The sequence below is a fragment of the Ursus maritimus genome, unplaced genomic scaffold (assembly GCF_017311325.1).
Source record: "Ursus maritimus isolate PB19 unplaced genomic scaffold, ASM1731132v1 scaffold_33, whole genome shotgun sequence".
In the NCBI taxonomy this organism is placed as follows: Eukaryota; Metazoa; Chordata; class Mammalia; order Carnivora; family Ursidae; genus Ursus; species Ursus maritimus.
The window spans coordinates 22,332,520-22,355,335 of NW_024425897.1; the positions used below are offsets into that span (position 1 = coordinate 22,332,520).

The window sequence follows — 22,816 nt, forward strand, 5'->3', positions numbered from 1 at the left end:
GGGCACACAGAGATGGCGTATGGTCAAGACAGAGACAATGAGGGGCGCCTGGGTAGCGCAGTCGTTAAGGCGTCTGCCTTCGGCTCAGGGCGTGATCCCGGCGTTCCGGGATCGAGTCCCACATCGGGCTCCTCTGCTGGGAGCCTCCTTCTTCCTCTCTCACTCGCCTGCTGTGTTCCCTCTCTCACTGGCTGTCTCTCTGTCACATAAATAAATAAAATCTTTAAAAAAAAAAAAAAGACAGAGACAATGGGTACTCTGTGCCCAGGTTCAATAACCCAATATTTAAATATTTAATTATAGCAGAGATCAACAGGTTTTTCTGCCATGCCCGACTCCTCCTTCTAACTCAACCTGAAATCAGCAGACCTTCATAGACCCACCCATGGCTGATTGGATGAGGATGGCCATCTGCCAAGGTGAGCTAGACCACTGGCCAATTGTCTTTGTCTTCTCAGAGCTATATCCTTTTCTTAGTATTGTTACTATTATGAATAACACATCATTTTTTAAAAGATTTTATTTGTTTGTTTATTTTTTATTTGTGAGAGAGAGAGAGCATACACGCACACAAGCAGGGGCTGGAGCAGAGGGAGAGGGAGAGAGAGAGCCCCAAGCAGACTCTGTGCTGAGCATGGAGCCTGATGCAGGGCTTGATCCCATGACCCTGAGATCATGACCTGAGCCAAAATCAAGAGTCAGATGCTTAACAGACTGAGCCACGCAGGTGCCCCAATAACGTATCATTATTAATTAATAGCTGCAATTTACTGAACATTATTATGTACCAGGCATGGTGCTATTAATGAATAATCTGATTTAATTCCCTTAAAGAAAATCAGTCAATCAGAGACCTTTCATTATGTATGGCAACCCCAGGGGCATTTGGGATTTAAGTGATGCACTTTGAAGATAGAAGTACGATTATTCAACTTCCACTTAATCAGAGAAACTAAGTGGTAGGTGGCATTGTAGAGGAAGGCAAGGCACTGGGCAGGCAGATGCTAAGTGGGAGACTGTTCCAGGCATAAGGGAAATGGGGGTGGGTATGAAAAGAAAAAAAAAGCAAGAGTGAGAGCCAAGGGAAATAGCCTTGACTGGATAAAATGGACAGTGAGAATTTTGATAAAAGCAATGGAATGGGCAGGGAGAAGTACAGAGATCTTCAAATCATAGACTCCACCACCATCCCCTCCCTGTTCTAGTTGGTGAGCAGAACTATGGTGCTCTTCTTACCCCTTCTCCCTGGGGCCTCTGGCCTGCCCCTCAGCTCTAGCCCTCACTTTCTGTTTGCTGTACCCATCCTATCTCATGTCACCATCTCCATGCTTCGGGCTCAGTCTGGTGACCTGGCCCCAGGTCCTCTCCATTCCATTGACTTCTCTGTGTAACTTGGTACTCTTGAGCTGGACTGAGATTACCCTAATGAGTGCCATGTAACTGGCTCAACAAAAAGGGTCAAAGCAAGTCAACATCTTTAACATGAGGTACTGTCAGTTTGACGGGGCCAAGAGAATGAGACTGTGCTTTAGTTAAGTTTGATTGTGAGGAATAAATACTTAGTCACACTACATCACTGTGGCATAATAAGTAATACATATTTGGTCTCTGCTCCGATTCCTGACATGAGGCTCCTAAAACCCTTGTAATTTCCTGAGTAAGAGGGGTGCTAAGAGCGTCTTTTGTTTTAATATTTGGTCTTTGAGCATGGTTCCTGACACAGAGCTCCTAAATCCCTTGATATTTTCTAGGTGATAAAAGGGTCTTTTGTCCTAGTGAGGTGACTCTTGGTGGGCTCCTGGGGAGCTTCAGGATGGGGGACGGTCACCAGAAAGACCAAGCCATGACTAGGAGCCTAGAACTTTTGGCCTTGCCCCCATCTTCTGGGGAGAGGAGGAGCTAGAGATTAAGTTAATAATTGACCGTGCCTACATAATGAAGCCTCCATAAAAATCCCTAAACTATGGAGTTTGGAGAGTTTCCAGGTTGGTGAACACCTCCACATGCTGAGACAGTGGTGCACCCCAACTTACAGAAGCTTCTATACTCAGAACCCTTCCAGCCAGATGTACCTCTTCATCTGGATGTTCATCTGTATCCTTTATTATATCCTTCATAATAAACTAGTAAATGTGTTCTCCTGCATTCTGTGAGCCACCATATCAAATTACCAAATTACCTGAGGAAGGGGTTATAGGAACCCCCAATTCATAGCCAAGTCAGTCACCTGGGGACCCATTGCTTGTGATTGCCATCAGAAGTGGGGGCAACCTTAGGGGACTGAGCCCCTCATTTGTGGGGTCTACACTAACTCCAGGTAGTTAGTGTCAGAACTGAATTGTAGGACACGCAGTCAGTGTCCAGAAAGAGTTGGAGAACTGGTTAGTGTGGAAAATCCACACATTTGGTGTCAGAAGTGGTGTGAGTGTAGAGACAGAGGTTTTTCCTTTTATTCACATAACAAGGGCTTACCACGCACATGCTCAGATAGAAGTATGGAAGATGGGATTTCATGAAAGGAAAAAAAAAAACCCAAAACCCAAGAAGAGAAATTGTAATTGGGTCAGGCCTCTTGGGAGTCCAGAACCAGGGAGGAATTCTCTATTCTGGATCACTCTAGAGACCCATGGTGCTGGTGGGTCTTCATGCTGGAGGCCTGCCCTCAGCTCCTCTCTGCCCTCCCTCTGTCTCTCTGCTCCTGCTTTTTGTTTCATGTCCTAAATTTCCACCTTCTCAGCACTTTATTCTCTTTTCCTCCTCTATTCTCTGTATCTGAATGCCTTGCTGTAATTAAACAAATGTTTTTATCTCTGCTTTAATGACAGAGGTGGTGACTCACTAATACAGGAAGGCGTATTGGAATACATCCCTTCCAAAGGTGATGTATTCAGTTTTTTAAAAATATTTTATTTTTTTAGTAATCTCTACACCCAACGTGGGGCTCGAACTCACAACCCAGAGATCAAGAGTTGCACACTCCACCAACTGAGCCAGCCATGCAGCCCAGTATTCAGCTTTTGAGCTAAAAAGGAGAAACTGTCAATCACATGTGGCTATCTTGGTACGTAAAATAATTTTTTAAAATAAGTAAGCGAATAAATAAACTTGGTTCCTCAAAGTATTAAATAGAATTACAATATGATCCATCAACTCCACTTCTGGCTATATACCCCCAAAGAACTGAAAACAGGGATGTGAACAGAAATTTGTGCAACAGTGTTTGTAGCTGCATTATTCACAATAGCCAAAAAGGTGGAAACAACCTAAGTGTCCATCGATGAATGAATGGATAAACACAATGTGCGCTCTCCACACAATAAAATATTATTCAGCCTTAAAAAGGAAGGAAATCCTGACACATGCTACAATATGGATGAACCTGGAAGACATCATGCCAAATGAAATAACCCAGACACAAAAGGACAAATATTGCATGACTCCCAATTATATGAGGGACCTAGAGTAGTCAAGTTCATAGAGACAGAAAGTGGTTTCCAGGGGCTGGGAGGAGAGAATGAGGAGTCAGTGTTTAATGAGGACAGAGCTTCAGTTTGAGGTGATGAAAGGGTAGGAGACAAATGGTGGTGATGGGTGCACAAATATGTGAATGTACTTAATGCCACAGAACTGTAAACTTAAAAAATGGTTAAAACAGTAAAAATTTATGTTATTTTACCATAATCTTAAAAAAAAGTTTTTGGGTTTTGGAAAGTTAGAGATAGTCAACCCATCCATGATTTGAGTGAGAGCATCTCTTGTGGTGGTTGGACTAAAACAGAAGCTGGCAGAACTCACAGGGAATGAGAAAAGGGAAGGAAATAGAGGCTTCGGGTATACAAGGCAGCAGGTACCTGAGCCAAATCCAATAGCATAGTCCATGATCCGTTAACATGACACCAAGGGAAAGATGGGCAAGGACACCAAGGGAAAGATGACAGATGAGGTGGCCTGCCAGGGTGATGCACCTAAGACACGTCCCAGCACCCAGGAATGTCTGCCTCTTGGCATTTGGGTCCTTGCTTGTCTCTGGACTTCAGGGATGCTGTCTACTGTGATACCAATGAGTTGTATGTCTGCCTGTTTATGGGTTTTAGAGATGTTGTCTGCAAGCCTCCCAGTGAACTTCACAAGGGTTCCCCAGCAATGCTTCTTAAATCGGAATGCTTTGGGCATGAGTTAAAGAAAGCCCAGTTAAAATGACTTAAGCAATATACGTTAAAAAAGAAGTCCCAGGTAGGGTGGCTCCAGACGTAGTTAACCAAGTGGCTCTGACCAAGTTGTTTCCATTGTTTGTCCTGCCATTCTAAGCATGTCACACTGGAAACACCATTTCTTCTCACATCTCTTTCTTTCTTTTTTAAAGATTTTATTTATTTATTCGACAGAGATAGAGACAGCCAGCAAGAGAGGGAACACAAGGAGGGGGAGTGGGAGAGGAAGAAGCAGGCTCATAGCGGAAGAGCCTGATGTGGGACTCGATCCCATAACGCCGGGATCACGCCCTGAGCCGAAGGCAGACGCTTAACCGCTGTGCCACCCAGGCGCCCCTCTCACATCTTTCTTAGGAATGACCTCCTTCTTCAGAAGATCCCTAAAAAACTTTACCTCATGTTTCAGTGGCTATAATAGGATTTTGTACCCACTTCTACAGGTAGAATGGGATTAACGTGATACCCCTGAGTTGGGAATAGGGTTATCTTTTCTGAGGGTTTGAAACCTGAACAAAATCATTAACAAAGAAAAAGAGAATAGATTTTGAGTGGACAGTTGAGTGTCTGCTAAATCCTCAGATACTGATCTGGGGATTAACTGACACTTGCAAAGAGTTATTTTGGACTTGCTTCTGTATTGACTAGCGGGTGAGAAGTATGATTTCGGATACTCTGGGTCAAAGATGGCTCACCTCCAGGTTTCATTCCAGCCTGTGAGAAGGGAAAGAGAAGAGTGGAGGGCATGCTCTTTTCTTTTTTTATGTCATGACCTCAGCGCACAGAATCCCTTCTACTTCCTGCCCCAAGTATAACCTGGCACCCCGCTGAGAGTCCCAGAAGCCCTCCCCAGAGGATGCTCATCCTTTCCCCACTCTCCCGGTGTCCTCCATGCTCCCTACCTCTAGTTCCAGATCAGTGATTGTCCATCTTGAGTACACTCTGAGGCTCACGGCATCTGGCTGAACCACTTTAATGCCTTTTCATTGCTGATGTCTACTAATCAATCAATCAATCAATCAATCAATCAATCCTTATTCTTAGGAGACTTTGGCATCTAGCTCATCCTTCCTCCCCACTCCAGTTCCTACCACTCTGTTGATGACTTTAATGATTGTAAGATGACCCAAGACCTGGTTAACCTCCTGGCCCCTTGGCTCTTGTCCCTCCTCATTCCAATGATCTTCACCTTCACTCTACTCTAGCCACCACATCCTCTGACCATGTCCTAAACATCAGTTTCTCCTGAAACGAATCTTCCTCTAAAGTCTTCAATTTCTCTGGCCACAAGGTGTTCTTTCAATTATTTCAGGCTTAGCAGTTCTTTGAACTCCAGGATCCCTTGACTCTTCTACTTTCTCCTTCTCAGGACCCTCCTTCCTTCACTTCCTTCCTTAACCAGCAGAGATTCCCTGGTCCTCATTTTATTTTATTTTCAGATTGATTTATTTATTTTAGAAGGAGAGAGAAGAGAGCACCTGCAAGTGGGGTGGGAGAGAGGCACAGTGAGAGGGAGAGAATCTCCAGGAGACTCCCCACTGAATGAGGAGCCCAGCCCGGGGCTCAGTCCCACGATGCTGAGATCATGACCTAAGCTGAAATCAAGAGTCAGACGCTCAACCGACTGAGCCACTCAGGCACCCCGCCACCCCTGGTCCTCATTTTAGCCACTTTCTTGCCAGTGCTTGAGTAGTAGACATTGTGGGTGACTGTCCAACATCCACTCCAACCCAGATAATGGATCCAAGCTGGTCATGGTCATTTCTGCTCTCTTTCCAGGGGAGCATCAGGTGTGTGACTCACTTCTAGCACTAGAGAGTAGAGTGAGGTGAGGAGAAAGGGACTCGGGGAAAGATTTTCCCATCAAAGAGACAGAAGAATTGATTATCTTTCTTTCTGAGGACCAACCAACAACAAGACAGGGCAGACAGATAGAAAAGAACCTGGATCCTTGGTGCTGTTTTCAAGCCACTAAATCAAATCCTTCTAAATTTTGTCTTCCCTATATATGAGACAATAATTTCTTTTATATTTAAGCCAGTGTGAGTCTGGTATTCTGTTACCTTCCAACAAAATCACCCTTAATAACATTATTCTCAACTTCCAGCAAAAGCTCAGCCCTGGATCAATGTAAATTTCCTTCTATTCTACTTTCATATGTGTCCTGCTAAGACTAATAGAGACAGCAATGGGTTCTTGGTCCTCTAGAATCCTCAGACACCTCTTTACCATCCACTATTAGAAGGAAATCCCCAGTTTTCCCCACCCATCCCCAGCCTCTGTGTTTAGGGTTGAAGAAGACCTAGTTATTACCTGAAGTGACCAGCTGTCTTGATCAGGAAATAGGTTTTTAAAGTTCCAAGGAGGGTGTGTGTATTGGGCTTGGATGGAGTGGAGGGAAGGGGAGATCCTGGGATTAAAAGAAATCCAGGGGCGCCTGGGTGGCGCAGCTGTTAAGCATCTGCCTTCGGCTCAGTTCATGATCCCAGGGTCCTGAGATCAAGCCCCGCATCGGGCTCCCTGCTCGGTGGGAAGTCTGCTTCTCCCTCTCACACTCCCCTTGCTTGTGTTCCCTCTCTCACTGTCTCTCTCTGTCAAATAAATAAATAAATAAAATCTTAAAAAAAATAAAAATAAAAGAAATCCAGCATTCATGAGAAGTATAGAGCAAGTTTACCCAGAATACATTGAGTGAGCCAGTCATTCCCAGTGCCTGGGTTGAGCTGGGAGGCAAAGAAAAGCTTTCTGCTCTGTGTTGTGGGGCTGGCAAGGAAGAGGAGCCCCAGGGAAGTGTGACTTAGGGGGAAGAAGAGGCAGAGATGTAGTTTCACTCACACTGTTTCAGGAACAAATGTAAAAGACCAAAATAGATATGGTAGATGACAATGATTACAAATTCTAAAACTATTTGAACCACTTGGCAAGACCTGATGGGTCCCGGATGTGGAGGTGGGAGGTGGATCGTATAGGTGGGAAGGCCCCAGGCCCCTATTATGATCTCAGTCACGTAGATGTTGCAAAAACCACTTCATGGTTTTTAATTCTCAATGCCATGCTGGAATTCCTGCTTTCCCTGTTGGCTCTTCTCCTGTTCACCATAGCAACTGTTTTGATTCTTCTTCCCTCTCATCGAACTTCCCACCCCTCTGCTTTGTCTTTCTCTCTCCTCAGGCACATCTGCCTCTTATTTCACACAGAAAATGGATGCCATCTGAATGGGCCAGCCCTCACCTTCCTCACTTACCTGCAACTGTACTCACCTTTTGCTCTATCCCACAGATTTAGTCAGCAGGGCTATCCAATAGAACTTTCTACAATGGTGTACATGTTCTTATCTTCACTGTCCACTACAGCAGAAGCCACATGTGGCTACTGAGCACTTGAAATATGGTGAGTACAAATGAAGAACTGAATTTTAAATTTCATTCAATTTTAAGCAATTTAAATTTATATGGCCACATGTGGTTAGTGTCTACCCTATTAGGCAGCATTGGTTTAGTTTAATTCAAAGAAAAACTGTTTTGAATATCAGGGCACTGGAATCTCTCCTAACTCGGTGACATCCCGAAGCAGTAGACTCTTGACCAACTTCTTATAAGAATTCTGAATTAGATGATGAGAGGGAAGGAAGAGAGGGTCAGAAAGGCAGGTTCACGAGAAATTGCCATGGAGAAATACAGAGAGGGATAAAAAGCACTTGACATGCTTTATTTTAGTAGCTCCAGTTGCCAAGAAAGAAACCACAGTGAATTCCTGGCTCAAACACTGTACTCCTGAAGGAGAGTAAGAGGCTCCTATCATAGTATCTTTACAGAAAATCCACAGTAATACTGACACCAACAGAGTTTGGAGGAAGAACCAAACACCAACCAGGTGAGAGCGTGGTGTCAGCTGAGTTATTTCAAAGGGCATCCAGGGGCACCATGTGGCTCAGTTGTTTAAGTGACCAACTCTTGGTTTCAGCTCATGTCATGACCTCAGGGCCATGAGACTGAGCAGGGCTATGGTGGGCTCCTCACTCAGCTGGGAGTCCGTTTGAGATTCTCTTCCTCTGCCCCTCCCACATGCACTCTCTTTCTCTCCCTAAAATAAATAAATAAATCTTTCTTGAAAAAGAAGGGGGGGGGCATCCAGTTATCTTTGTTTGGATTCTTTACCAAAATGCAAAATGTGCACAGCACAAACACAAACAGAACGGTGACTTGCATGTCTCTTTGTGTAGCTGATTTTGCTCACCTTTGATCATTCTATCACATTTCAAACAGTTACACATCTTTGAAATACAAAAAGTTAGAATACCACATCCTCCTGCCTCCACCGACCTCCTCTAAATGGCTAGCCAATTGCTCTGAGATCATATCTTGAGTAATTTTTCTCCCTTGATTTTAAATGCTTTTGTCATTTGCTAAGTACTCACCTATACTGCGTTCAACACTTGACTCCATCGTGTTCCATTAACTTATCTGTCAGTTTCCTTATATCGCTCTATTTCCTGTCATCACTGGCTTATTCAGGAACCGCTTTCCGTTGGCTCCTGGGTACACACTACTTCCTCATTTTCCTCTCCTTCCCTGATGCCTCTTAGTCCCTTGGTGTTGGATGCTTCAGAGATTCACCCTCAGCGCCCCCTCCATGTCACTATACCCTCTCCCTGGACAGATCCCCTCCCTGCCTCCTCTCTTGCCCCTTCTATCCACTTTCCAGGGTGCAGCGCGAGTGATTTTACTAAAGTGTAAATGACGTCATGCCAGGACTCTGCTTACAGATCCATCTACTGGTCTCAGGATAAATCACTGACTCCTTAACAGCAGCCACAGGGGGTTGAAATATACTGTTTCCCCAAAGTGGACCCTGAGACAAGGATTCAGGTGCAAGTAGTTCATATAGGAGGTGAGGCCAGAAAGGGCAGTGGGGAAGTGACACAGGGAGGGAAGGCAGCCAGTGCAGGAAGCACTGAAGAACAGGTCACTGCTGTAGGCATCCGGGACTCAATCCCACCGGGGACCTCTGGGAAACTGCCTAGACCGCCTCAGCGTTGTCCCACCTGAGAGCAGAGTATTTAACCTGAGTCTCTATACTCTGAGAGTCGCACTTCTTTCTCCTCCTTATTTTCTTTCCTTCCAGCCCTTTCTTCCCCTTCCCCCTCTACGCCTTCCCCCTCCACCCCCTCCACTCCTCTCACCCTCCACACCTCCTTCTACCCCCTTCTACCCCCCCTCCCCAATAGGCCCCCCACAACATGTTTCTTCTGTGACCCCGCCCATAGCCTTAGGTGATTGGACCAGAGATAGACAGCTAGACCAATCAGATTCACTCTTCTGGGACTCTGGAATTAAGCAGTAGGCCTGGAGTCTCCTGTGAACTGTGGCCACCTGATGTGGATGCCATGATGGCCTTGTTTGGTGACGTGCCCGCAGAGGAGCAGAGAAGTCCCGTGTTTAGGGAGATGCACAGTGGGTGCAGAGAGAGACAGGCCGAGGCGGGACCACACAGCTTCAGACAAACCGAAAGTGCAACCTCAGCTAGGGACATTTTAGTTTCCCTATTAATAAGTTCTCACGTTTCCTGCACTTGAGTTCTGTAAGACAGCAGTGTTTCCTCAACAACAACAGCAACAAAAAAAACCCCTACCTTTTCTGCTAAAGGAAGTCACTTGATTTTCTGACCTGTAACCAGAAACACACACACCCTTGACGAAGAGAAAATCACCCAAGCCTCCAAGCCCCATTCCACTCATGACGTTAATTCCTACTTTACAAAGAAACAGAAACCACCATTCTTGACATTCCACTTTGAACAGCTCAAATATTTCCATCTTAACTACCCCTTCCCCCAATCTTCCCTTGACACTATACCCCTATTAAAAACCACCCTTACCCTCAAGCTGAGCTTAAAGGAAAGGTAGTCCTCATCCGTGTCTCTACTCTCTCCCTCAAATCAGTCCCTACATGAAGTATTGTTTTGTGGGGAAGTGTGCTACTCTGAAGATGTGATTTTAAGTGTCTATGGGACTTTTAGGTCTGGAGGTTCATAGACTGTACAGGTGTGGAGCTCAGAAGGCAGATTTGGTCTGTGATAGAGATTTTTTTTTTTAAGATTTTTTTTATTTATTTAACAGAGACAGCCAGCGAGAGAGGGAACACAAGCAGGGGGAGTGGGAGAGGAAGAAGCAGGCTCATAGTGGAGGAGTCTGATGTGGGGCTCGATCCCAGAACGCTGGGATCACGCCCTGGGCCGAAGGCAGGCGCTTAACCGCTGTGCCACCCAGGCGCCCCTGTGATAGAGATTTTTTAAATCTACCAGTGATTTTTAAAAAGTAATGCATGAGTATGGTAGAAAAACTTCATAGAAAGGTGATAAATAAGTCGCTTGACAAACACTGACAAATCCCGCAGTTCCCTCCCCAAAGACCATCTTCTATATCCTTCCAGACACAGCTAGCTTCATGGACATGGGACCTGTGTAGGTACATAAGGACGCACATGTAGCAGGGACCTGAGCTTGCTTTAATGCTCTGCTGTTGCCATCTTGAAATTCTTAATCTTGACTAAGGGACCCCACATTTTCTTTCTTGTTTTTTTTTTTTTAAGATTTTATTTATTTATTTGGCAGACAGAGACAGTGAGAGAGGGAACACAAGCAAGGGGAGTGTGAGAGGGAGAAGCAGGCTTCCTGCCAAGCAGGGAGCCCAATGCGGGGCTCAATCCCAGGACCCTGGGATCATGACCTGAGCTTAAGGCAGAGGCTTAACGGCTGAGCCACCCAGGTGCCGGGACCCCACATTTTCATTTTGCACTGGGCCCCCAAATTATGTAGTAGGCCCTATTTCCAGCTATATGCCATGCATAGTTAAACACATGATATACACATGCACCCCTCTTTCCATCCCCTTTTCTTTTAGCATTTGGTGATTCTTAAAAGAATGGGTGTGGATGAAATTTCCCAGGGAGAAGACGCAAAAGTTATTAGTGCAATTTACCAAATATGTCTGCTTCTTCTGTTTCTTGGTACAGAGGGGGATATATGGTGAGATTGCATTTCCTGGTTCCCTGGTTGTTAGATGGGGCCAAGTGACTAGTTTTGACCAATGAGTTAGGGGCAAAAGGGAGTACGTCATTTCTAGATCAGAGTTTTTTTTTTTCAAAGATTTATTTATTTTAAAGAGAGAGAGTGCACAAGTGCCCACGTATGCATTGAGGAGAGGGAGGGGCAGAGGAAGAGGGAGAAGGATAGAATCTCCAGTAGACTCCTGGCTGAGCACAGAGCCCCACTGGGGGCTCTATCCCAGGAGCGAGAGATCATGACCTGAACTGAAACCAAGAGTTGAACGCATAACCACCTGAGCCACCCAGGTGCCCCAAGGTCAGAGCATTTAAATGCCACTGTAAGACCTGCCAGATTTCTCATTCAAGAGTTCAAGATAGTGGCTGTTCTATTAGTTTTGTTTTCTGAGTGACTACAATGAACAGAGCCTCCTGGGTGATCCATGATAAATATATATTGTGGATGAGAAATAAAATGACATTTTGTTTTTAAGCCATGAGATTTGGGGGGCTGTTTGATATTGCAACATAACCTGTCTTAACATGACTGATAGAAATATAAAAAATGCTGAGATAGAATTTGCTGGAACTGACACATAAAAGGAGAAGAGTCATAGAAAGATAAGACAAAGAGTCACAGAGGTAAAGATGAGAAACTAGGGGCGCCTAGGTGGCTCAGTTGGTTAAGCATCCGTCTTTGGCTCAGGTCATGATCCTGGGTCCTGGGATCCAGCCCTGCGACCATTGGGCTCCCTCCCTCCCTCTGCCCTTCCCCCCCAACTTGTGCTATCTCTCGAGCTCATGCCCTCTGTCTCCCTCTCTCAAATAAATAAATAAAATCCTAAAAGAAAAAAAAAAAAAGATGAGAAACTAGAAGAAGGGACCCAGGGGAGTCACGGAAATCAAGGGAAGAAATTGCTCAAGAGGTAGAGAGTGGTTATTAAGAACAGTATCCTTGAAGTGGTGGTGGGAGAAATAGTAGACAGAGGGCTGAGGAAGCAGAGGGAAGAGCATGAGGGATCAGTCTACGAGTTCAGCAGAAAGACCAGGAGCCCTGCTGCGTGCACTGCAAGAAGGGCCAAGAAAATTTACATTCAATCTCACCTTCTTCCTGCTCTCCAGTGTCCTGAACCGAGAGCCAGGAGGTAAGGTACTCTAAAATCATAGGCTATCAGAAAACTTGCTATTGGAAATTGCATCAGTAAGAATGAAATATTCCACTTTCGCCTGGAGGATCTAAGTCACCTTGCCACAGAGAAGCAGCCTCAATTTGCACCTTCGTTGCAGAGCTTCTGATAAAGGGTTTCTAGACACAACATTCAACACTTGTCTTAGCTTTATTACTTCCAATCCGGATCTGAGGTTCACCGTTTTATACAAACCTGCTTTGCTTTGAGCCTATCAAAATCTGCTTTCAGGGGCGCCTGGGTGGCTCAGTCGTTAAGCGTCTGCCTTCGGCTCAGGTCATGATCCCAGCGTTCTGGGATCGAGGCCCGCATCAGGCCCCCTGCTCAGAGGGAAGCCTGCTTCTCCCTCTCCCACTCCCCCTACTTGTGTTCCCTCTCTCGCTGCCTCTCTCTCTGTCAAATAAATAAAATCTTTTTTTTTAAAAAAATCTGCTTTCATTTAAATTTAATCTAGACTCCACCATCGCCCATAAGCCTATGATAACTCTGTCCCTTTGATGATGGCGGTACCTCCTCCGGCACAAGCTCTTTCTCACTGAATGAGTCAGTAAACCTAATTTTGCTGAAAGGCAAGTTTGTTTCTGATGGTCTTAGGCTGATTGGCCTAGTCATGGGCATAACTCCAGGGGCAGGTCAGACAGCAGATCTCAGTGGATCTCAACAGTCACGCAGAAATATCCAACTTAGAAATAAAGTCTTTCTCCCCTCCCAGCCCCAGCAATTCTGACTCCCCCCACCATCTACAAACCAGAGCGCTGTAGAGGAAGTGTGGAGAGGGAGAAGAGGGAGACCTTCATTCACCCAGCGTTCATAGGCATCTGTGGCTGAACAAAGGGTTGTAGAAATGAATCAGTCAGTCTATGAGTGGGCCTTGAGGCAACAGAAAGATCTAGGCCCTTCATTAAGACACAATGGAAGCACTAGGTCTCCTGACATTTGAAGGGCTGCCCCTTTCCCCCAACTGAAAGGAGTCCAAAAAAGTGAAAGGAAAAGGGGGATAAGGGAGAATGCTAAAAATGCCCTTCCTTTGAACACCATCTTTGTGCAGGCATCTGGGGGAGGCCAGCTGGAGCAGGGTCATCTGCCAGCCAGGCCTGTAGGACTTCGCTTCTCTTGTTTATCCCCAGCCACATCTGGGGCAGCTGCCAGGGCCCGCCCCCACTCTGTCGTCATTGGAGGAACTCAAACTTAAAGGCTCCTGCGAAGAATCAGTACGTTTCATTTTCCTGTTACTGGTGGACTTGCTGCGGCTGGTCTAGAAGGGTTGAGCCTTCCTCCAGAGCCTAGTGGAGACTGAGCCTCTCACCATGCCAGCCTGCTGCAGCTGGAAAGATGTTTTCCAGTATGAGACAAACAAAGTCCTCCAGATCCAGAGCACAAATTATGGCACCATTAAGTGGATCTTCCACGTGCTGGTCTTTTCCTACATCAGGTAAGCGGGGTGTGGGGATGACCCCAAATGTCTGCAGTGGTTGACAGCACAAAAATCCTCAAGGTGCAGCTTCTGGTGCACATCCTGAATTCCACGTGGTTTTAAATTTGAGACTTTTTTCCTCATAGCAAGCTGGGGCTGGAGGGGGGGGGCAGGGAGAAGGGGGACAGGGGGGAGGGGGGATGCAGCTGCAGGCAGGAGGAAACAAAGCAGTCTGCTGCGGAAAGAAGCCACAAGAGGCAAAGCCACACTTCGGGTTCTATCCCAGACCAGCCTGGGTGAGCTGGGCAGGGCACGCCTGGGGGAAGTGGGAAACAGGGCAACACCCTGGATTTCAAGGGAGGAGGCAAGGATTAGGGCACACCTGGTGATAATCCTGGCATCTGTCTGAGTCATCACCCTTAGGGGAGGAATAGGACCAAACTTGTCAATGTAACTTTAAGTCCTCTCTAGTATCTGGAAGGTCCCCCTTGCTCTTTTTTGTTTCCGTTTCTTAACAGTTTATTGAGATATAATTCACACAGCTATACAACTCACTCGTTTAAAGCGTACAATTTAGAGGCGCCTGGGTGGCTCAGTTGGTTAAGCATCTGACTCTTGATTTTGGCTCAGGTCATGATCTCAGGGTCATGGGATTAAGCTCCACATTAGCCCCGTACTCAGCGTGGAGTCTGCTTGAGATTCTCCCTCTCCTCCTCCCTTTGCCCCTCCCCCTGCTCACAAGCTCTCTCTCCTTCTCAAATAAATCTTTAAAAAAATAAAGTGTACAATTTAGTGAATTTTAGTATATTCAGAGTTGTGCAGCCATCACCACAATCAATTCTAGAACATTTTCATCACCTCAAAAAGAAACTCCACAGCCCTGAGCCATCACTCCCAATCCTTCTGCTTCCCTGTAGCTCTGGTGACCCACTGATCTACTCTCTGTCTCTGGGATTTGCCTATATTGGGCATGTCATAGAAATGGAACCATGCACTATGTGGTCCTTTGTGTCTGGCTTCTTCCACTCATCATGTTTGCAAGGTGCATTCATGTCGAAACATGTATCTCTACTTCATTCCTCTGTATGGCCAAGTAATATTTCATTGCCTGGATAAACCTTTTTTTGGGGGGGGTAGACATTTGGGTTGTTTCCAGTTTGGGGCTATTATGGATAACGGATAATGCTGCTAGGAATATGGGTGTATGCGTGTTTGCATGAACATGTTGTCAGTTTTCTTGGGTATTGCACCTACCCACTGAATGAAAGATCATTCAGTAGCTTTATTTTTGACATTTTAAGGAACCACCGCTTTCAGAATGGCTGCACCATTTCATATTCCCACCACAATGTATGTTTCCATTTCTCCACATCCTTACCAAACACTTGCTCTTGTCTGGTTTTTTTGGATTATGGGCATCCTAGTCAATGGTTCTCATTGTGGTTTTGATTCACAGTTCCTTAATGGCTAATGTCCCATTGCTCTTTGTGATGATGGTGATGATGATGAAGAAAATTTGCATCTCTAAGGTCAGACAATGTAGTTTACCAGCTAAGAGTTAGAGCAACCTATTTTATAATCCTGGCTAAGTTTTCTTGGCCAGGTCACTTAACCTCTCTGAGCCTCCCTTTCTGCATCTGTTCATAGAGGTGTCATAATTAAACAAGAAAAGGCATGGCAAATACTTCTCAATGTCTGGCAGAGGGTAAAAGCTCCACAAATAGCAGCTATCTTTAAAAATAACCTTTTTGACTTAAAAATAGAATTATCATATGATCCAGTAATTCCACTACTGCGTAGTACTTACCCAAAGAAAATGAAAATACTGCTTGGAAAAGATACATGCATCCCTATGTCTGTTGCAGCATTATTTACAATAGCCAAGATCAAGATATGGAAGCAACCCAGGTACCCACTGACAGAGGAATGGATAAAGAAGATGTAGTACATATACAGTGGAATATTGCTCAGTCATAAAAAAGACTGAAATCTTGCCATTTGCAACACCATGGATGGACCTAGAGGGTATAGTGCTAAGTGAAATAAGTCAGTCAGAGAAAGACAAATACAGTATGATTTTACTCCTATGTGTAAACAAATGAACAAAGAAAAAAAGGATGCAAACAAACTCTTAAATACAGAGAACAAACTGGTGGCTGTCAAAGGGGAGGAGGATGGGGGTTGGGTGAAGTAGATAAAAGAGATTAAGAGTACACTTATCTTGATGAGCACTGAGAAATGTATAGAATTGTTGAATCATTATATCGTACACCTGAAACTAATACAACACTATGTTAATTATACTTGAATTTAAAAAAATCAAAAAATTATCTTTTTGAATATAATAGGCACTTTCATATACATTCTCTCCTTTGACTGTCAAAGTAACCATGTCCACACCTGGGATTTGAGATCTGGAAATGTGGATTCAATAATCTTTCACTGCTCTGAGCCTTGGTTTCCTCATCCGTAAAATGAGGACAAAGGCTGTTGTAAGAATTAGTTGCTTGAAAAATACCTGGTGTATGGCAAGCCCTCACCAAGTGTTAATTCTTCTTATTAATAAGAATTTGATTTGATTCATATGTTTACTATACAAGCACTAAATAATAAACACATATATTAAATTCTAAAATAAGACACGTTACTTGAGCCAGACATCATAGAACTGATGATGAAGCGCACAGTTAGTAAATGCTCCTTTATGCACCAGTACATAGATCATGCGTCACGATTCCATGTGACAGGTGACGTGATTTCCTGATATTCTTGGCACACAATTTCTTAAAAGCAGATTATTGTATATAGGAACAGCTTATTATGAGAGCACCTTGTAATGATAAATATTTTTCTCTCATATGGTGGAACCTTATCTTCCATGCATTTAACTCCCTCAAATCCAGTTACGCATGTCCATGGGAGAGACAGCGCAATTTCAACAGTGCAATGATCAAGTGAATGGGTGCCCCAGTTCAGGCATGAGATGGGGTGCCTGACTTGGGGATCCTTGTCAGTCTGTTCTCACATGTTTTCAGTAGAATGACCATCTTGCTACTGAATGGAGTCCCATAGACCACAGCTTGGGAAATGCTGCCTTAAGTTGTACTGTGGGGCCTCAAGTTGATAAAACTGCAACTCGGCCATTTGTGAAATGGGTAGACCCATGGTGCCTAGGGATTAGGGGTGGTAGTCTGCATCAAATAGGATGGGTATGGACCACAGGTTGGAAGTCCAGACAGGTCAGGTAATACTCAAGATATGTAGCAGCATGTGGTGGGTTCTAGCCATGGAGTCCTAGGTTCAGAGCCTGTCCATACTAGGGTTGCAAAGGCAAAGAGCCAGGATAATGAAGTAAGACAGGGCTTCAGTTATTGAGACTGGGGTACAAGGAAGGGGCTGTCAATAAAAGAAATAATACAAAAGGCTGGCTAGCTTTTCATAGTCCCTCAAAACCAAGTTCAGATTGGAATCAAAGGCAGGGGCTGCAGCTATTGGCAGGCTCAAGTGGCTCCAGCTTCCAGGGTTACAGGAGTGTGTAGTCAGCGTGCTGAGTAGGCCTGTGCTAGTCCAAAGTGTTTGGATAGTAAGTGACAGAGACCTAACTCAAGTTAGGCACCAAACCACACAGTGGAAGAGATGGAGCTGCCCTCAGACATGGCTGGTTATAAAAGCTCAAACTATGTCATCGGGTTGGGTCGCTCTTCCCACACTGTGGCTCTATTTGGCTTTGTTCTTGATTCGGCTCTCTATGTGGCATGATGCCACACTCATATCCTCAGTAACTCCAGAGGAACAGGCAAGTCTTTCCTGATAGCTGTGGCATGAAAGTCCCAGGAAAGTCTCTGGTTGCTACAGCTTGAATTACACAACCACCCCTGAACCAATCCTGAGGCTAGGAGCATGGTGTCGCCTGATTGGCCAATCCTGGGTCATGTGCTCACTCCTGTGGCAGGAAATAGGGAGAGGGTGCAGGGCTCAAGGCGCCCAATCTGAACCACATCCAGTAACTTTACCTTAGGAAAGAAGAACACTATTGCCGGAAGACATGGGAAAAGAAAGGGGGGTGGGGCAAAGGAAAAACAACCATTACATGGTTTTTCCAAAAGTGAGAAATTTCAGAGACTTCTGAAGTCTACTGCTCTATCCTTGGCTTGTCTCAGCCCTGCACCTGGGCTGTGGAGACTCTGCCCCAGGTTATTGCCAGGGCAGGGCCCTTGGTATTCTCAACAGAGATTTCCTCTGAGAATAAGCTTCTGGAATTCCGCAGGGTTTTCCAACCCATGGTTCTTTTTTGTCCTCTGGCCTCAATGAGGTGGGAAGAATAGGATAATGATGATTATACTCCCAGGAAAACTAATTGAAAAAACCTGCATGACAATAAAAATAACTTCCTTATACAGCTGGATTTATTTATATCATCTCAATTGATATGCTAGGACATAGGTATTCTTTTCATTATTGCACAGATAAGGAAAGAAAAGCTGTGAAAGATGGAGTTAATTTCTAAAAGATCATCCGGGTAGAAAGTGGGTTTCAAAAAGGATTCAAATCCAAAACCAATCCAATGCTCTTAACCCAGAAAGCACCCTACTGAAGTGGTTTACCCAGCAGACTGCGAAAGCCTGAGTACTAGGCCTTCTCAATCTTTGGCCAATCAATCATTCTTCCTTCTTCACCACGATCTCTGTCTTTCTGGGTTGGCCTGGGCAAGTGCAGGAGAAGGAGGGAGGCTGGAATGAGGATCCCATAAGTTTACCCTTTTCTATAATTCATTCATTCCCCCAAATAAATTTTAGACTATCTACTATGAGTCAGACACTATTCATGGCTCTAGAGACTATTACAGTGAGCAAAACAAAGTTCTTACAACTCATGGGGTTGCATGCCAGTGGAGGAGAGAGATATGATACCAAAAAAAGCAAAAAAAGAAATAATAAAATATGTGATGTTGACAGATGCTATGAAGGGTAATAAAGCAGAGAAGAGAACAGAGAGTGATAATGGGCAAATGTGAGTGCGTGTGGGATAGAGACATTTGGGCTGAGATCTGCACGAAGGGAGGAAACAAGACATGAAATATTTAGGAAAAGAATGTTTCTGGTGGAGGGAACAGCAAGTACAAAGGCCCTGAGGTAGAGACTTGATAGGGTGTTCAAGGAAAAGCAAGCAGGTCAGTGTGGCTGGAGCAGAGGAAACAAGTTAGTGAATGATAAGAAGTGCGTGAACTGGAGAGAGAACACTGGTGGGGGAGGAAGGGCAGATCATTCAGGGCCTTGGAAGCTACTCTGCGTTCTTTGGATTTTATTCTGAGTGAGTTGAGAAGCTGTAGGAGGATTTTAAGCAGAGAAGTAAAAGATGTTTTCATTTTCTTGGGAAGATTTCCCTCTTCCCTGGAGACTAGCCCTCTCAGAAGCTTTTCCAGTGAATACAGAAGAGTAGGGAAGATTGAGAGAAAAACAGAACAAACTTCACTCAAACTGCTTCTTCTCCCTTACCCAGTCAACCTCTACTCAGGCTGACAGAAAGCACAATATTGTCCTGCGCAGCCTCAGGCTGTCTGTCACCATGGAGATGGTGCTGTTGAGCTAGTTTGTGGCTGGCTGCCTGTTTCATGGGAGCGTTGCCACACACCTACCTGTGAGGCTGGGCCTTTTTCAACTGAGTGGAAGTGAGTCCACCACGGAGATGGGAGGGGACACCAGAAGCCGGGGAGGGGCAAATCCAACCCAGGCATGGCCCCTATGGCTCCTGCCACTTGAGGGCAACAGAAACATGAAGTGATTTGCCACATTCTCATCCTACCCTGAACCCCTGGGTGATGTGATAGACATGGGGGGTCCGGAGAAAACCCACTTCAGGAGGAGACTGCCTCTAGGAAGAGGAGAATCCAGCCAACTGACTCAAGGGACCGAAAGAACAGTGAATGCACATATCTGAAAGCAAAAAAGAGAAGCAGCCAGGACAGCATGTTCCAGAAGCTGGTGAGAGAGGAGGGAGGACCAGGCGCTGAGGGCAGAGAGGTAGGCAAGGGCCAGACTGCGTGAAGAGTTGGAATTTCTTCCTTAGGGCCATGGGAAGCTGCTCACAGGGTTGAGAGGGGGGAGTGAAACCATTTGATTCCTGTTTCTAAAGCGCTCTTGGGCCTCTGTGTAGAAGGCAGATCGTGGGGGGCAAGAGCGACAGTAGGAGGGCAGTGAAAAGGGCGCCAGAGTCAACCAGATGAGAGAGGTGGCAACTCAGATGATAACAGGACAGCACAGGTGGACAGAAGTGGGCAAAGCAGGGATAAGTTTTGGAGGCAGAACTGACAGATTTGCTAGGAGGTGGAAGATGATTCTGGGTTCCCAGGTGAATGAGGATGCCTTTACTAACAGGAGGAAGACTGAGGGGCAGCAAGCTTATTGACGAACAGCATTGTTAGCGATGTCAAGCAAGCAAACAACTACTACCATCTATCGGCTTCCCTCCATAAATGTCTAAACTAAACCATTAAGAAAGCTAGAAGCACACAGTCTACAAAAATGGTCCTTTCAAATGAATAAATTTAGCTTTATGGAGAGCTTGCCTTGTTGTCCTGGTTTTCTCATTTCACCCTGGAAACCGAGGCTTCTCTGTGGACCAGCTTTCCACACACCCACAGGCTTCTGGGCACCACCACTCCAGCCCAGCCTCCCACCCAAGGCAGGAACCTCTCAACCCTCCTGGGTTTTTAGCACAGTGCTAAAAAGAGGAACGATGGATTATTCACAGAGCAGCATGCGTCAGCTGGCTGACGTGCAAGATGCCAAGAAGGGGAGGCAAAGGTGGGACTGGAGAAGCCAAAAAGGATCATATTATGAACAGCCTTGAACTTCATTCTGAGGACACTGAGAAAGCATGGAGAGTCTTCCCCACCCTTCCACCAACATTTCATTATGAAAAATTTCAACCATATAGATTTGCGTTTTCTAGACAATATTTCTTCTCAAACTCAGCAGAGCGGATTCTGTTTAGAACCAGATACTCTGCCCAATGTAATACTAACATCTCCTTATTACAGAAGAAGAAATAATGACCCAGAAAGGTTAAGTAACTTACACACGGCCATGTAGCTAGTAAGTGGTAGAGCCAAGACTGAACCCAGGCTTCTCACTCCAGAGCCCAAGCTTTTACTACTAGATCATGTAGAATATGGAGGAGACAGGAGCACATATGGAGGCAGGGAGATCATTCAGGAGGCTACTGGGAGGTCTAGGTGAGAGGTGACGGTGACTTGGACTAAGGAGGTGACAGCGGTAGAGGAGAGAAGTAGATGAATAGCATTAGGAAGATAAAATAGGATTTGACAATTGAATGGTTGAAGGGTAATGAGGGAAAGGATGCTAAGGAATGTTTCTAGATTGGGCAACTGATATGTGGTGGGAGAACTTATTGGGATAGGAAATGTGGGGGGGGGAAGCCCATCTGGGGTGGAAGATGAGTTCAGAACTGAAGGCACTGAGTTTTTCATGTATATGGGACATACAAATTTGGATCCTTAGTAGATAGAGAGATATGTGAATCTGGAACTAGAGATAGATATTTTTATATCACCAGCATATAGACGTAACTAGAACGATGGAAGTAGCTACAACTGACCAGCAAGAGCAGATGTAAATGAGAAGACAAGAGGGCTTAGAACAGACCCCTGAGAAATGCTAACATTTAAGTGATGGGGAGCACAGACGTCCCTGAAGGATTCTCAGATGGGTGGCCATGGAGATCCAAAGAAAGTCAGGAGAATGTGGATTCCAGGAAGCTAAGGGAAGAAGGGGAAGGAGGTGTTGCATGGTCATGGGGGGTCAAATGCTGCTGAGAATTTTAGGAAGATCAAATCTATAGTATGTTTATCAGATATAGCAAGGATGACGTTGCTCTTTACTTGGCAAAAGAGGATTTAGAGAAGTGGTGGAGTGGGAGCCAGACTGGAGTGGGCAGAGGAGTGAATGGAGATGCAGAAATGGATGTGGTGACTCACTCTTTCAAGGGACTTGGCTACAAAGGAGCAGAGAGGCATTGAGTGGTGGTGGTAGGAGAAGAATGTGGGATCGAGAGAAGGTTTATTTTTAGGGTGGGAAATGATGTCAGAATGCAGATGAAAGGAGACCAGAGAAAGGGAGATGATGAGATAAATGAAGATCATCATCATCATCATCATCATCATCATCATCATCACTGTCACCAATCTAGCAACCACAAAGAAAGCTTATTCTTTTCTGGGACTAACCATTAGACGTTTCTTCCTTACACTGAGCCCAAATCAGTCTCCCTGTCATTCTCCCCTTTAGTTAGAGTTCTGTCCTGTGATCCCTCTTCTAGTTGACACTCTCCAAATGGCATACCATGCTAATATATTTTTCCTTTACTTTAAAATAATGACCTCAATCCCTCTGGCCATATGCCCTCAATATGGTATCCAGATTCTTTACTATCTCAGCCAAGCCCACACAACTACACTGTTGATTTGTTAAGGCCCTCTTAAAAGTGGTGCATACACTCTGCTTTGCTGGTGGGAGCATGAAAGGGCTCCACTTTTTGTGGTTTGGCAAAATGAACTGAAATATAAAATGTATGCATCCTTTAACCCAGAAATTTATCTTAGGGTGTGAATTTATCTTTGGTGTGAAAAGATTCTTTTGCAAGTACATGCCTGGTGACATGAGAGAGGAGAGTGGAGAGGCAATGAAGCATAGTGCTGAAGAGAACAGACAGTCTCCATGGTGAAAGACTAGATGCTTACTCCCCAAAGATCAGGAACAAGACAAGGATGCTTGTTTTCACTGCTGCTATTCAACACTGTACTGGAAGTTATAGCCAGAGCAATTAGGCAAGAAAAAGAAATACAAGCCATCCAAATTGGAAAGGAAGAAGTAAAACACCACTCAGATCATATGATCCAATATATGGAGAATCCAAAAGAAGCCACAAAAAGCTACTAAAATTAAT

General features: G+C 45.0%; 2 protein-coding genes across 4 annotated transcripts in view; one reads left to right on the forward strand and one right to left on the reverse strand.

Annotated features, from left to right (window-relative positions):
• IFT81 (intraflagellar transport 81) overlaps positions 1 to 22,816 on the reverse strand; it is a 180,441-nt gene that overhangs the window by 106,361 nt on the left and 51,264 nt on the right. The window lies entirely within an intron of this gene.
• The window catches only part of P2RX7 (purinergic receptor P2X 7), a 37,757-nt gene continuing 28,576 nt past the window's right edge, over positions 13,636 to 22,816 (forward strand). The window contains exon 1 of the mRNA XM_008688864.2: positions 13,636 to 13,870. Coding sequence (XP_008687086.2) covers positions 13,746 to 13,870 — 125 coding nt within the window. The 5' untranslated portion in view covers positions 13,636 to 13,745. The remainder of the gene's footprint in view (positions 13,871 to 22,816) is intronic.